The sequence below is a fragment of the Rhinatrema bivittatum genome, chromosome 3, assembly GCF_901001135.1.
Source record: "Rhinatrema bivittatum chromosome 3, aRhiBiv1.1, whole genome shotgun sequence".
Taxonomy (NCBI): Eukaryota; Metazoa; Chordata; class Amphibia; order Gymnophiona; family Rhinatrematidae; genus Rhinatrema; species Rhinatrema bivittatum.
Genome location: NC_042617.1, coordinates 368,159,222 through 368,176,028, shown reverse-complemented (window position 1 = coordinate 368,176,028; position 16,807 = coordinate 368,159,222). Strand labels below are relative to the sequence as shown.

At 44.2% G+C, this 16,807-nt stretch overlaps 1 protein-coding gene across 3 annotated transcripts in view; it reads left to right on the top strand.

The window, feature by feature from the left end:
- The window catches only part of LOC115087855 (cytochrome b5 reductase 4), a 248,272-nt gene that overhangs the window by 114,524 nt on the left and 116,941 nt on the right, over positions 1–16,807 (top strand). For all 3 annotated transcript variants that reach the window (XR_003855634.1, XM_029595499.1, XM_029595498.1), the window contains exon 10: positions 6,527–6,649. Coding sequence is in view for 2 of the 3 variants with exons in the window: in XM_029595499.1 (XP_029451359.1) it covers positions 6,527–6,649 (123 nt within the window). In the remaining variant the exon portion in view is untranslated. The remainder of the gene's footprint in view (positions 1–6,526; positions 6,650–16,807) is intronic.

Below are 16,807 nucleotides of genomic sequence, written 5' to 3'. Positions count from 1 at the left end.
AAATGTCCTACTTATGAAAAGGAAATACTGTAAATATTACACCAGGTCCTAAAACACCAATACACCTCCTATTAGGAAAACAAAACAAGCCAGGCTGCTATAGATCCCTACACAGAAAATACACGCTAGCAGAATACCTCATTTCTGTCACATGTATAGAACAGATAGACCCTCACTAAATACAAAGTAAAGAGACTATAAATTATAGATAGAAATGTGCAGACAAATTCTGAACTGGAAACCACAAAAAGCCAGACTCTATGCAGTGTAATAAGAGAAAAACAGAAACATCTCCATTCTTCATAAAATAAAGAAATATAAATCATCAGTCATAATAGTAAAACCATTCTAATAAAAAGAAATATTTCAAAACTGACAAATAGAACAGCATCCAATAATTAAAAACTCATATAAAACTTTTCTATATGGCAATAAAATATTTTAAAATAGCAGATACATTAAATAATACCCAATAATTATAGCTAGTAGGGATTAATAAATCCCCCACTTTCCATACCTGGGAACTTTTGATTTCCAGATGGTCTAAGATTGTCATGGATTAGCAGGGTGGTGGGGGGAGCTGTTTGTTGGTCACAAACATTCTCTTTTCTCTCTAACACACTCATGCTCATTCGCCCTCTCACTCACATGCTCAATCATATACACACACATGCTCGTTCACCTCTCACATTCTCAATCATAGACACATACACACTCGTCATCTCTCTCACATGCTCAAAGACACACAAATTCTTTGCTCTGTTTCTCTTATGCTCAATTATACATACACACACACACACATGCTTTTTCGCTGTCACATACACAGAAGCACATACGCTTGCTCACAATCTCTCAAATGCAGTCATACACACACATTCGCTCAATCTCTCTTACATGCATAATCACATACATGCTTGTTTTCTCTTTTATATATACAGGTATACACACACAAAAGCTTGTTTGCTCTCACGCATCACACATATATGCTTGTTTGCTCTCGCACATGCCCATTTGCTCTCACAGATGCTCAATTATACACATGCTCATTTGCTCTCACACATGTTCAATTATACACAGAAACAAGTGCTCATTTGCTTTTCCATATGTTCAGTCATACGCACTGCTGTGCTGTCACTCATGCTCATTCATACACACAAATGCTTGTTTGCTTTCTCACATGTTCAATCATACACATACATGCTCCGCTTTCTCTCATACATGCTCAATCATACATGCCCATTTACTCTCACATGCTTAGTCATGCGCACATACACACACACATACACATGCTCATTCGCTTGCTGTCACATGCTCACACACCACAGGCTCCTGTACTCTCTCTCTCTCATACACACATGATCAACCATACATACAAACATGCTCAATCACAAACACACATACACATACATGGTCCTTTGCTCACACAGACACGCACACTCTCTCTCTCTCTCCTCCTCCTTTCTCTTTCTTTCTCTTTGCAGGCATGTTTCTTGGCAGAATGGGAGGCCTTTGTTTGTTTTTTTTTTTCCGGCCACGCTCTTTTTAAATGTGGGGGAGGTGAAGGAGGCCCATGTTACTTCATGGGCTGGCTCCTCCTGACTTCCAGGGGTGGGAGGTAGATGCTGCTTTTGTTGCTCCGTGGGCCTGCACTCATTCTGACTGCTGAGGCGGGGTGGGAAGCCGATGCAGCTCCAAGGGGCGGAACTGCTGCGGGGGTGGGGTGAGAGGCCAATGTTCTGTTTTCACAGCTCACACTCTCCCTAAATGCAGTGGAGGAGGCTGCTGCTGCTCTGCAGGATGTGCTTCTGACTTCCTGGGGTGGGAGACCAATGCTGCTTCTTGCAGCTCCGCAGGTCCCTCTGCACCTGACTGCGCATGGACAGTGGGAAGCGTTGGTGATTTTTTTTTTTTTTGTTCTGATTTGGGAGCCGCCACCGCTCCCCCCCCCCCCCCCAGACTCTAGAAACTGGTACAGCAGCCCTTCTCCCCCTGGCAGCTGAGCTCGAGGCGCCAAGCCTCTATCGGTAGAGGGGAGGCCGGTGGATTTTCTATTAAATTTTGAAAGTGATGGCGCCCCTCATGGTTGGCGCCTATGGCCAAGGCCATATCGGCCGTAGGCTAGCTCCGGCTTTGTTTAAACTGTTTTCCAAAGTATCAAGTAGTTAAGGTTCTTATATCCTTAGGGAGATCATTCCTGTGCCTAGGGTCTGCCCAAAAAAGGCCCACTCTCATAGGCCCTGAAATCTGACCTCTAACGTCTGTGATTTGCAGCTGACTTATTTTCGATAACCACATAGATTTAATTGGTTCTTAAAGAAGCTGTCTGTCCTGCAAACAGCTTGGTGCAAAACTTGAAGGGGGTGCTATTCTGATTCATTCGCACTCATCATTTATGAAGCAACAAATACAGCCCAGAACAGCTATAGTGCTTACCATGGGCGAGTCTCTTTCCCTCTCCGTGCCTGTAGATCCCAGCTGAAAACAAGGCAATTGTTTTAATTTGTCTTTTTCAATTAGGTTTTTTTTTTTTAATTGCTTTGTTCACACCACATTGTTGTACTTGAGGTAACTAAGGGTCCGATGTAATAAAGTGTGGTAAGCTAAGCACATTTTTATACTATCGTAGTATACCGTTTTGTGCGCTGAAATAAGTAATAAAGATTTTAGTAAATATCTACCTTATAAATGGGCCCTGACCGACGGCTCGCAAATGCGCAGTAGAGCACAGCTCTACTGCGCATGTGCGGGTCGGTCTTAGCCAGCGTCAAAAAAAAACAAAAACATGGCGGCGTTGGGTGGCAGTGGCAGCGGCAGCGGCGATGGCGGCGTCGGGTGGCAGCGGCGATGGTGGCGGCGGGTGGCAGCGGCGATGGCGGCGGCGGGTGGCAGCGGCGATGGTGTTGAGTGGCGGCGGCAGCGAACGACGATGAGGAGCAGCGGCGGCCAGTAGCGAGGGAGGAGAGAAAGAGAGGGAGGGAGGGAGGAGAGAAAGAGAGGGAGGGAGGGACTGAGTGAGGGGGGAGGGGGAGGGACTGAGTGAGAGGGAGGGAGGGATTGAGGGGAAGGGAGGGACTGAGTGAGAGGGAGGGAGGGATTGAGTGAGGGGGAGGGACTGAGTGGGAGGGAGGGACTGAGGGAGAGGGAGGGATTGAGTGGGAGGGAGGGACTGAGGGAAGGAGGGAGGGGGAGGGATTGAGTGGGAGGGGGAGGGACTGAGTGGGAGGGAGGGAGGGAGGGGGAGGGACTGAGTGAGGGAGGGGGAGGGACTGAGAGGGGGGAGGGAAGGAGTGAGGGGGGAGAGGGAGAATGAGGCGAGAGGTGAGAGACAGGGATGTGAGTAAGTGGAAGGGTAAGAAGTTGTGGAGAGAGAAAAAGGGAGTGGAGGAGGGCTGAGGAGACGGGGATGGATTGAGACAGGGTGGGGAGTGACTGAGGGAAGGGGAGAGAGGTGGGAGTGACTGAGGGAAGGGGAGGGAGGGAGGTGAGAGTGAGGGGAAGGAGGCAGTGGGAGACAGAGAGTGAGTAAGACTGAGGGGTGGGAAGGGGGTGAGTGACTGAGGGGAAGGGGGAATGAGGGAGAAAAAGTGTAGGAGGGTGCTGTTTTCGAAAATGGATCGAAAACAAAAATGTAATGTAGCCCGTTGTGACGGGCTTAACGGCTTGTATAGTATATATTGAGAGGATAGTGAAACAATGCATTAAGAATTGTACAGTTTCATGCAAATAGCATGATGGTAAGGAAGGAGGTCGTAGAGGGTTTTCTTTCTTCCTACATTCAGACATCCATGGTGCCTTTGCGAACAAGATGCTAAGAGTGACTGCTCTTGCTCACTCGTCTTCCTCCTTGTCTAAAGCCTGCTGTCTGGAATCGCCAAAGAGCACCGGAGGCTGATCAGGGGAGCCTAGGCAGCACAGACAGATGTGAGCCCTTTAAGCTCTGGTAATGCTGTCACCTTGTGATGTCACTGCACATAATACAAACATGCACGCATCGTACACTCCTTGCCTCGCTGAGAGCCAACATGGCATCCAGGGCCAGTATCCCCCCACCACCACCACCACCACCACCCTTAGTCAGGGGCGGATTCCGGGTAAAGATCAGCCTGGGGATTTTCCCCCAAAACCGGCCCAGGCGGTACCCTGTGGCCTGCCGAGCGCGGCTCTGTCGCAGCCGTGCTCGGCAGACCGCGTGACCAGAACGACCGGCCCACCGGGGGATGCCTGATTCCCCCGATAGGCCAATCCGCCCCTGCTCTTAGTCACCATTTACTTGCCTGCCTTCAGCTGGTCCTCTGGGATCTGCTTCTGGGTGCAGGAGTCCCTGCTGGTGAGGGTCCTCCTGCCAGTTCTGGGAAGTCTGGCATGGCTTGTCTTCTGTTTCTGTGTGAGTAGGAGAGGGTCCACACATTTTTATTGGGTCCATTGTGTGCTCCTAGAGTGAGAGAGTGATTTTTCTCTAAAGTAATACTTTGCACTTGTACTCAGCTTGGTGATGAATGCGTTTGTTTTTCAGATGTACTCAGACCCTGTGAGGTAGCTGCTTCTTGTCGGGTGTTGGTTTGGTACCTTGCCTCTGAAGTACTAGGCAGGCATGGGTACTGAGTGGCTCATGGAAGACCCTCAGGATTAGAGCAGCCCAGAGGACTAGCTTTGGCAGCTCGTGTGTCTGTAGGTGTCTTTCTCTGGCATGCTGGTGAGGCACCTGTTGCTGCCCTCTTGTTTCCGGTGACATTTTGGAGCAGCTTTTCCAGAATGCATGCTTCCTTCTGTCCGTCTCGATTGTGCCTGTGTGCATGTGCTGTGGCATTATTTCCTTCCTGTACAGCTCTCTGTTGCATGTAATGGATGAGCATGCATCTTGTGGCTCGGTGACTGGCTCTACTCTTCCACTTCCTTGATTGACTGGGGCTGTGAAAGCAGAGAGAGAGTCATAATCGTTGTGCGCTGGCAGTGCCTAGCGGCTAGGCTTAGCTCCTGTGATTGCAGGGTTCCAGGAGCCAAGGTGCCTGGTCCCTGGCTATGGACTGTCACTCCAATGATTGGATTAAATTAAGTTGGAATGGGGTATAAAATAGGGGAAACAATTCTTTTAGTAGTTCTGAATGAAGGCTCATGGCAGATCCCAGCCCTGGCTCCAATTGAGCTGGAACTCCAAAAGAACATGAGGAAGCTGCCAGGTCAGAAAGAACCCGTGATGATTGTGTTCCCAAACCTGTCCTGGTAGCCCGACAGCCAGTTGGGTTTTCAGGTTATCCGCAATGAATGTGCATAAGATAAATGTCTATACACTGGAGATTTAGCTCATGCATTTTTTTTTCAGATGGGTGGGGTCAGCAGGACAAATTTGAGAAGTCCTGGTCTATCATGTTGCCTGTCTTTTTGCCTTGGTTACATTGCAAGTCTTCTGTCCTCTGTGCATAGTGCCTTTGCATTCCTTGTTCTTCATTTTAGTAAAACTCCTGCCCCTTCTTTCAGAGTTTCTTTTCGCTTCTCTTTTTCACCAACTATTCCAAACATGCAGCTGCCTCTCCAAAGTGTCCTGCAGGCCATGCATGCTAACAGGCGTGCATTCCCTGGAGGGGAAGAGCTGAGCCTTATCGGAGGTGTAGTTGTTAAATGCTTACTACTTTTGTCCTTTGTACCTGCGGCCTTCTGTGTTGTCCATCAGGCATCTGGCTATCATTTTTGTTTCTTTTTCTGCCATGCCTGGACCTGCTGATGCTCAGCCTTCTGGAGCAATGGCAGTTGTGGGTGGGAACTGCAGTTCTCCGCTGCCTCTCCTACCACCTTAAAAAAAATGGCACAGGACATGGTCACACTCTATCCGTTTCCTAAAGAGAGGACAGGCATATTTAATTAAAAAAAAATATATAATTTTTTATTTTATAAAATGTATTCATCACTTTCCAATTTTATCATATATTTTGGTGATATAACGTGTGTCCTCCGTGTGTTATTGACTAGGTTCAGTGATGTGACAGTGTGAATAATGGAGAGTAAGTGCCTGCATGTGATTCTGTTCCCACTAGTGTAGATGTATGAGAGTGCTTTTGAGGATGTGTAAATGATGGGGACGGAGTTGTGTGTGTAAGGAGGAAGGGAGGGTGCATGTGGGTTTAGTGAGGGGCTTCGAATGTTTGCCAGGTCTGTCCTGCCTAAGGTTGAGACATTCCAGCTTTGACTTGGAGCACATGTAATCTGGAGCTTTTTGATTAGTGAAAGTGCTGCTGAGGGTTTCTTACATGTTCAAGTGGAGCTAATTTAGTTCAGAGAAAAAGCAGCAATGGCTTGAAGTATTAGATAACGAGAGCCTTAAAGCATTCATCTGATTACCCGTCTTCATCAAAATGTGCATTGAGCAAACGGAGAATGGAGATTTTATGACAAGTCAGTGAAAAAGGCAAACATTTTATATTGTTTGTAATACCTAGCCAGATTTGATCAAATGAACTTGGATTTTAGCAAATGTGTTCAGTGTTTGTGTAACTGTTATATATGAATGGCAGTGCTCGTTCTTTCCTTTCAGTATTTGTCTCTGGAACGGTGGGAAAAGTGGAGATAGTTATGAAGAAAAAAGATAGTATCTCTTGGAAGAAGCTGGGACGATCACTGGACGACCATAATTCCTTTATCAAAAGCACAGAAAGAGGTAGGAGGATGTTTTGCAACCATTATTTACTTTTTTGTACGCCCAGTTTGAAACTATTAGAATCTTTTCCTTTGCCAACATTGCAATTTTCTTGAAAACCTTTTTATATGTTTTAAACCCATACTGCTCTTTCTTAAAGCAGGGTTGCCCAAACCTGTCCTGGTATCCTTATAACCAGCTGGGTTTTCAGGGCATGCACAATGAATATACATCAAATAAGTTTGCATGCGCTGGTTCACTAGTGTATGCAAAATTTTCATGCATATTCATTGTGGATGTTCTGAGAACTCATCTGGTAGTGGGGTCATGAGCACAGGTTTTGGATACCCTACACTACAGGTCTTGCTGATGTTTTGACTTGAGTTCTTAATTTCTCCCTTCCCGCCTCCCCAGAGGATTCAGAACTGCTTTCCAACGTAGAAGGGGATGATATTGAGCACGACTGTGCTTCAGTGTGATGTTTCCACCTGTTGGAACAGGTTCTGCTTGGGGCAACCATGGGGTTAATAGAGTGTGTGGGGGTTTGGGAAGACACCCTCTTGTGCGTTTGTCTTTGTGGTGCTTATGGGAGGCAGTAAGACGCTGCAGAGTGCTGGCTCCATTCCAAAAGCCTCCCCTCACTTCCTCCAGCAGCTTGGCCCAGTTCAAAACCCAATTGGCTTTGCTACCTCATAACATACTGATGTAAGTTCAACCGAGGAAGCATGGACTACCTATGCAGATATACACAGCAACACGTGAAGTGATAAATCTCAGATGTGTGCGTTTCTATGTATGGGGGGAGGATGTGGGTATAGGGGTGGGAGTGGTGGGGTGTTACCCCATCCTTTGGCACATGCTTCAGTTTATTACCCTGTCTGTATCTATCTGCCTTCCTTGTTTTAAGCCACGGTGGGAGGAAGCTTTTGGAATGGAGCGGTTACCAACATTCTCAGCCTCTGCTTCCTATAATAAACCAATGAGGATTTTTTGGGAGGGTTCATGTTACGATATACTGGCCCAGTCTTTCTGGATTTCAATCTCGTCTGAGAGATTCCTATTTTCTTCTAACAAGCCAAACTTTGGTGACTTTCTGTCCCTCCTTTGGAGAATTATTTTTCCTCCGGATGGGGACAAACACACACAGACCCCTTTTACATAATTCTTTTGAACATTTTATAAGTTTCATATAAGCATCCTTGCTTTCTCTGAAGGCAAGCAGGTTCACCATGTCATGTAAGTGAGATTGCCAGCACGGAAAATGGAAATATTTTTTATATTTTTGTTGGAAAAATCCTTTTTTTGTAGCATAGTAACATAGTAATAATGGCAGAAAAAGACCAAAATGGTCCATCTAGTCTGCCCAGCAAGCTTCCCAAGGCAGTCACTGCTGCTCCGTGCAGGTTACCTCCATTTATTTATTTATTTATCAATCATTTTTATATACCGACGTTCTTGATACAAATATCAAATCAGGTCGGTTTACATAAAACAAAACAATCGCGGTGAGGCGTTACAATAAACGGAGTTTCAGAACATGAGAATAAATATTAAATAAACAACAGTGACTCATCAAATGACGAGAATCTATATAGTAAATAACATGTAATAAAATAGATAATGGTGTAAATAACTAACTTGAAATAAAATAAATAATAAATAGAATAGTATAAAATATATATGTAAAGACAACAGTAACTCGTTATGATACGTGAAACATGTAGAGAATAACTAAGAATAAATGATGTGTTAATTTGGGATATACAGGTATCAGGGACCAATGTTTATGTGCCTGGTTATGAGTAATGCATGGGCTAAAGAATTAATGCATCCACAAGTGGAACAATCAAACAGGTGGGCTGTCAAATAACGTGGATTCATGTGGAGATAACTAAAAATAAATGATGAGCTGAACAGTGACCAATGTTTATGTGTTTAGATATCAGTAATGCATGAACTAAAGAATTAGTGCATCCACGCGGGAGGCTTTCCCTACAGGTGTGTTGTAAGTGGGTTGTCCAGATGAGGTGGCTTTCACTACAAGTGGGTTGTAAGTGGGTTGTCCAGATGAGGTGTAATCGGGCCTTGAAGAGGTGTGGGCGGTCGTGGAACTTGAGGTGTGGTCATGGAACTTGTAGTGAACTAATTTTACTCTTTTGCTCTTTGGCCCGTGTCAGAGTGTTCCTGCGATTCTGGAAATGCTTGCTGGAAGAGCCACGTTTTTAAATTTTTCTTAAAAGTTATATGACAGGTTTCTTGGCGTAGATCCGGTGGTAATGAGTTCCAGAGGGTGGGCCCAGCTGAGGAAAGTGCTCGTTTAGATCGTGAAGTTTTGATCGGGGGGAGCGTATAAGGAACCTTTGTAGTTGAATCTGATAGGTCTTTGTGATGTGTGAGGTCGGAGTTGCGAGTTTAGGTTTAGGTGTGCGGTGCCCGTAATATCCTTGTGGATCATTGATAATGTCTTGAATGTGATTCTGGCTTTTATGGGTAGCCAGTGCAGACTGTAGAGAATAGGTGTTATGTGGGCTCTTTTATTTGTGTTGGTGAGTAACCTCGCGGCAGCGTTCTGCACCATCTGTAAGGGTTTTGTAGCTGTGATCGGTAGACCTAACAGGAGCGAGTTGCAGTAGTCTAATTTGGATAGAATTATAGACTGCACTACTAGATGGAAGTCACTGAAGTGGAGGAGAGGTTTCAGATTTTTGAGTACTTGAAGTTTAAAATAACATTCTTTTGTTGTATTGGAGACGAAGGATTTAAGGTTGAATTGATTGTCGAGACGCACCCCTAAGTCTCTGACGGAAGGGGAGTGGTTAATGGATGATTTTGCGAATTGAGATGCGCTTTGGGAGTTAATGAGAGTATGGTTTTTTTCGTCAGGTGAGATGATGAGGATTTCTGTTTTATTTGAGTTGAGTATGAGGTTCAGGCTGGATAACAGAGTGTTGATGGATTGTAAGCAATTGTTCCAATGTGCCCATGTTTTTTGTAGTGATTCTGTGATGGGGAGGAGTATCTGAATGTCATCAGCGAAAATATAATGCTTTAGCTTAAGGTTGGAGAGTAGGTGGCAGAGTGGGAGCAGGTAGATATTAAAAAGGGTAGGGGAGAGAGATGATCCTTGTGGTACTCCTCGGATTGATTTAATGGGAGGTGATTCTTCGTTGTTGATCTTGACTTTATAGAATCTATTCTCCAGAAACGATTGAAACCAGCAATGAGCCTCTCCTTGAATTCCTATATCGGATAGCCGCTCGAGAAGGATGGCATGATTGACTGTGTCGAATGCGGCAGATAGGTCGAGAAGAGCGAGAAGGTATGGTTGGTTTTTTTCAAGATTGAGGAGTACGGTGTCAGATAACGATGCCAGTAGGGCTTCTGTGTTTTGCGATTTCCTAAAGCCGAACTGGAAAGGGGAGAGTATATTGTTCTCCTCTAGGTATTCAGACAGTTGCTTGTTGACGAATCTTTCCATCACTCTTGAGATAAGGGGAAGGTTGGCGATGGGGCGGAAGTTTGCGGGGTCAGCCGTGGAAAGGTTAGGTTTTTTTAATAAGGGTTTCAGAATGGCTATTTTGAGTTGATCTGGGACCTTTCCTTGAGTTAAAGAGCAGTTGATGATATCTGCTAGTGCTTTGGATATAGTGTTAGGAGTTGATAGTAGAAGGTTGGAGGGTATGGTATCCAGTGGATGCGATGAGGGTTTAAGCTTGTTGAGGATGGTTTCAATTTCCAGTGATGATGGGGTCTCGAACGATGATAGGCTGTATCCTTTATTATGTTGTGTGGTGCTGAGGGGTGTTGGTGTTGGCTGTTGGGTAGAGATTGGCTTAAGGAGATTGGTGATCTTTTTATCAAAGTAGATTGCTAGTTCCAAAGCTTTGTTGGCTGCTTGTTCGTCTGGGATGATAGGTGGAGAGGGTTTAGTTAAAGATGATACAAATGAGAATAAGGCTTTGGAGTCAAATGCGAAATTGTGGATTTTTTTTGCAAAGAAGTCTTTTTTTGGCCTTGAGGATGGCTAGTCTGTATGATTTGAGGTGGGATTTGTAGTTTAGGGTTGTGATGATGGAAGGGGACTTGCGCCAACTGTTTTCTTTTTTCCGAAGTTCTTGTTTAAGGATTTTGAGTGTTGGAGTGTACCATGGATGTCTGTTGGTTTGGGGTGATTTCAAGGATTTGGAGATGGAGGGGCAGGATAGGTCTGCGACCTCGTTTGTAATCTTGAGCCAGGAATTGATTGCTGAGGATGCGTCTGTGAGTTCCAGTCTGTCAAGTTCTTTAGAGAGCAGATTATTGAGACTGTCTATGGAGCAGGGTTTCCTGTATCGTATAGTGGTAGTTGGGTAGATGGGACGAGACTGATCTTTGATATGAAGTTCGGCAGAGATGAGGTGGTGGTCAGACCATGGGACAGGGACGCATTTAGGGTTATTATTGAAAGATATGCCGTTGTTGAGAAATATTAAGTCTAGGGTGTGTCCCACTTTGTGCGTGGGGTCTTTGACAATTTGATTGAAGCCAAGGTGATTGAGTGCTGTGATAAGTATGTCGCAGTTATTGGTTGGACGAGCGCTGTTTACATGTATGTTAAAATCTCCCATCAATATAGCTGGTTTGTCCTGCTTGAAATGTTTTGTTGTGAATTCTATTAAAGGTGAGGGGTCTGTGGCTAAGGTTCCTGGTGGTGAGTAGACTAAGGCTATTTGTAGATGGTCCAATTTGAAAAAGGCAATTTCAGTGTTGTTTATAGTAGTAGATAGTTGAAGTGCGAGTCCAAGGCCCTTTTTTGTGGCTAGCAGGATCCCTCCACCCCTTTTTTTGATTCTGGGGATTGAATGAAAGTCGTAGAGGTGATTGGGGAGTTGGTTTAAAAGAACTGTGTCTGTGGGTTTGAGCCATGTTTCCGTAATGGCGCAGATATCCGGGCTGTTGTCTGTCAGGTGGTCGTTGAGGAGGTGGAGTTTTTTGGTGATAGATTGGGCGTTAAATAGAGTGAGCGTGAATAGTGTTAATCCTAGCATTTGAGATATGGGGGAGATCATAATTGGAATCAATCTCTGTTGTCGGAGACCTAGAATCCTGGGTTTGTTAGATGTGAGTTTGGGAGTGTAAGGTATTGTAGGTATAGGGATAGGGTGCATGATGAGGTGCTTGTGTGTTGGGTTGTGTCCTTATTGGGAGTCGGGGTTGTGATCCTTGTTTGAAATCCGGAAGTGTGTCTGCTGGATGAAGGATGGATGAGTGGCTGCTGGATGAAGGATGGATGAGTAGCTGCTGGATGAAGGGTGGATGAGTAGCTGCTGGATGAAGGGTGGATGAGTGGCTGCTGGATGAAGGGTGGATGAGTGGCTGCTGGATGAAGGGTGGATGAGTGGCTGCTGGATGAAGGGTGGATGAGTGGCTGCTGGATGAAGGGTGGATGAGTGGCTGCTGGATGAAGATTAGGTGAGTGTTCGCTCAGGACCAGCTTGGCAGCTCCTTCATTCAGGAAATGGTTGGTGGCTATAGTTGCCAGCCTCACAGCTGCACATTTCAATGGGACATGTTTGTGTTTTGTCTTTTTTTTTTTTTTTTTTTTAAACAAGAATGACTACCTGACTCATAAAATGGGCCTAAGAGGAAGGGATTTGGACTTTACCCTGAATAAACGTTGTCTCCTTTTTGTTTTAAATGTGCTACCTGTTAGCTTCACGGAGTGACCCCTTTTCCTAGTACTATTTGAAAGGATAAATAGCCATTCTATGTTTATATGTTCTACTCCATTCATGATTTTATAAATCTCTATCATATCTCCTCTCAGCTATCTCTTCTCCAGGCTAAAGAGCCCTAATCTCTCATAGGGAAGCTGTTCTATCCCTTTTGGTCACCCTTCTCTGTACCTTTTCTAGCTCTACTGTATCTTTTGAGATGGAGTGACCAAAACGGCACACAGTCACACCATGGGTCAATAAGGAGGCATTATGATATCCTCTGTTTTATTTTCCATTCCTTTCCTAGCATTGTTTGCTTTTTAGACTGCCACCATGCACTGGGCTGATGATTTCAAAGTATTGTCCAGAGTGATTCCATGGTGTGTTTTCTGGGTTGTGATGCCCAATCCCCTAGCCCTTCAAGGTGCTCTTGCAGGGCTAGGGGATTAGGCATCTGATTACCTCGCTTATCACTCCCCATTCCCGATCATTTATACATATGTTAAAAAGCACCAGTTCCAATACAGATTCCTAGGCACACCACTATTTATCTTTCTTTATTAAGAGGAATGACCATTCAGACTTACTTTGTTTCCTATCCTTTAGCCAATTACCAATCCACAATAGAATATTGCCTCCTATCCCATGACTCTAATTTTCTGATTAGTCTCTAATGAGGGACTTTGTCAAAAGCCTTCTGAAAATTTAGATACACTATGTCACAGATTTGTTAACCCTTTCAAAACAATCTAACCGATTTATAAAACATGACTTCCCTTTCCTTAATCCAGATTGGCTCTGCCCCATTAGTCTGTATCTATCCAGATGGTCAATAATTTTGTTTTTCAGAATAGGTTCTACCATTTTGCCTGGTACCGATGTCTGGCTCACTGGTATCTAGTTTCCCAGACCACTTCTGGACCTCTTTTTAAAAATGGCATTATGTTGGATACATTCCAATTGGGAGACATTACCCTCTGAATGTATTTTATAACGTGTGTAGGATGACTGTCCTGCCTGGGTTCCTGGTCTGACTCATTAAAGCCTTGCTGACCAATCAGCTTTTGAATCAATTGGCAGTAGGGCTGCTTGGCAATCAATAGCTCAAAGCCTGGTTTATTTCTTTCAGTTGCTGAAAGGGCTGCCATCCCCTGCTCTATAAAGTAATTTAATATAATATTTTCTAACACTCACATACAAACATATTGAAATGCACCCATATTATTTGTCACAGTTATGCCTGCTACTCAACTTCCCTGCCAGCAGAGGTCATCAGCGAGCCTGACTAACAGTTGCTCTAGCCACCTCCTTACTGATCACATGATGTGGCAGTTCCAGCCCTACTTAACCCACTCTGTCCATTCCTTCCTGGCCTCTTCATCGAGTCACCTTGGCTCCTTGACCTGGCCATCCTTGCTGTGCTTTTCTGCCTTGCCTTGTGGCCTACCTTGGCCTCTTCAGCCTTCTTGTCTTGCTCAGTGGCCTCCTGGGCCTGCCTTCTAGGATGGTCTAACCAGCCTTTTGCCCTATTTGGGCCTTCTTGTATATTGTTTCCTGTTCTAGTCCTGTCCTTGTCCATCCTTGTCTAGTTCTGTTTTATCCTGTCTAGCCCAATCCAGTTCAGTCCCTTGTCTTTTTCCCAGGCCTTGCCCTTGTCGTTTGTCTCAGGCTTTGCTCTTGTCCTCTAGTCCCAGCCTGTCCTTGATTCCAGTCCATGGCTTCAGCCCTGTCTGAATACTCTCCTGCCAGCCCTCAGTCCCAGCCCGTATTTTGCTCCAGTTCCTAACCTGTGACGTGTTCTAGTTCCAGCCATTCTCGGACTCAGCCTATCCAGTTCCAGCTAAGTCCTGCCGGCATCCAGAACCCAAGGGCTCAACCTGCGGGGGGAGGTGGCTGGTCTAGGCAGGACCCAGTCTGAGTCTGCCCCCAAGCCTGGCCCATGACATTATTCTAGCTTGTTGATAGATAATTTTCATCTTTGGTTGGTACTGCTATCCCAAGAGAGAGAGAGCTATAAATTTAGATTTTACATTAATTTGCTCTTATTTTAAAATCAGTCATTAGTTGATAAAAGGATGCCAGAACACCAGTGTCAGAATATGTGAACTTTGCTTATGCGTCTCTAACTGCTAATGTGGTTGCTTTAAAAAATTCATTATGAAGGTTTTTCCGTTAAATAGATTTTCATTCAAGTGTCTGTTATAAGTGGCAGAGTTATTGTAGATCTGTTTAAAAAAAAATAAATAAAAAGCTAGTTAAGAAATGTATTTAGTCCAATTAAATCGTAACAATTAAGGTTGTCCTTCAACAATGAGAGCAGTGACAGAGATCCCTCAGGAATGACCAATCTTTTACATAAAGCTCGCCGTGTCTGAAAAGTATGAGCAATGGGACTGGTTCTTAAAACCATCTTGCCTGAGGGGGAAGATGCAGACATGAACAATGGGTATGTCCACTCTCTCAGCTGTACCTGATTCTAATGAAAACCAGGCTTGAGTATAATCTCTACTCAACCATGCTTTTAAACAAGCTAATCTAGAAGCCCAATAATAGCCAGGTATATTGGGGAGAGCGTCATTCCCCCTCCCAACTTTGTCCTCCAGTTTCATGCAAGGCTTCTTCCCCTGCCAGATAAATTGTGGCATGGCCCCATTAAGAATAATTTCACAGGCAAAGAAACTGGTAAATGTTGAAACAAATAAATAAGCCAGGGTGACACATTTGCTTTCAAGACATTTATTCTTCCCTCCCATGTCAACCAGAGCCCATCCCAATTTTGCCGATCTTTAAGGATACCATTAAGTATAGTCAGGTAATGATTATATACCCTTTCAAACAGTAGGATGAGGGGATGCTCCATGAAACTAGCCACTCAATATCCTGCTACAGTTAACGGGCATCACTTAACCACCTAGTGGCTTAGCTGGCTAATTTTTTAGCCAGACAAGTCTGGAGTGGGGAACGTGCAGATTGAGGAGGAGTCGAGTTGGCCAGATATGTTAACCGGCTAACTCGATATTCAGAGTTAGCCGGCTGATTTGTCGAGCCAAGGGGCTTTCCTAAAGTTAGCCAGTTATTCAAATAGCCGGGTATTCAGATAGCCGGGTATCTTCAGCAGTGCGGATGTGCTGCTGAATGTACAGCACTAGTTAGCCGGTTATGTATAACTGACTAACTAGCAGAGCCATGTGGTGGCTGAATATGGACCTCCATCATTTTTAAAACAAATTCTAGGAAGTATATTTTAACTAAGCATACAAATAAGCTATGGAATATGTTGCCAGAGGACATGGTCAATGCAACTAACAGTGGGGGTTCAAAAGAGGATTAGCCAAGTTCCTGAACGAAAAGTCCACAAACAGTTATTAGCCAGGTAAATTTGGGAAAACCAGCGTCTGTATTCCTGGGAGTGAAATACAAAAAATAGATCAACTATTGTAGATCTGCTAGGTACTTGGGGCCTGGACTGGCCATTGTCTGAGACAGGATGCTGGGCTCGATGGACCTTGGTCTGACCCATCATGGCACCACTTATGTTTGATATTTTGAGTAATTAAAATTCCCTCTTAGTTCCCCCCAGCACCCCACTTTTCTCATGTCTAACGACAAAGCACTGTAATAATCTAAATAGTACGCAATAGTAGTGTGATCATCGACCAAACATCCATCCTTCCAGGTTCCTGCGCAGCTTGCCAGACAGACCTGGCTATGTGAAGGCCTGAGATTCCACTAAGTCTTCTAGTTATTCAATATTTGCTGCCTGCCAGACTTTTATGTGCTAGACATTATGCTTACTATCGCAGTCTGCCAGACAAATTCAGCCATCTAGTTGCTTGTGTTTCCACTAGGATCAATGCTTCAGGAAATGAACCTGTTGCTAAGTCATTGTTCAAAAAATTTGAAACATTGAGGGTAAAATTCAGTATTAAACCCATTGATACCAGGAGGCTCTGTAAGTGTTGAGGGATTTAATAGCTATATTAATTTCGTATTCAAAAAATTCTTTGTCCAGTTAGTACTGCTTTTACTTCAAAAAGAAAAATCCTACAACTGCAATATTAAACTCAAGACCCCTGCAGAAAAAAGTAAGACCTGATAAGATCTGTTTCGTGCATCACTGGCACAAATACCATCAATTAGTGCTTAATATCCAAAAGACGGATGCTATGTGGATATCATATTCCCTGGTCCTAGACACTTGCAATGGTTTTTTTAATTGAAGATGTTCAAATCCTACTTATTGATTCTGTTTGTAATTTGGGTTTTCAGTTCGACTTCTCAATGAAATGTATTGTACACATTTAAAAATTGCTATGTTCTCAGTTACAAATTACAGTTAATAAAAGATCTGAGATTTTTTTTATTTTTTTATTTTTAAATTTGAATTGTATTAAGTTTTTTTGTATTTGAACATTGAAACATCACTTCCATGACATAACATTTAGTGATGCAATCCTTGTAGTGAATTCTCTTCAGCATCCCC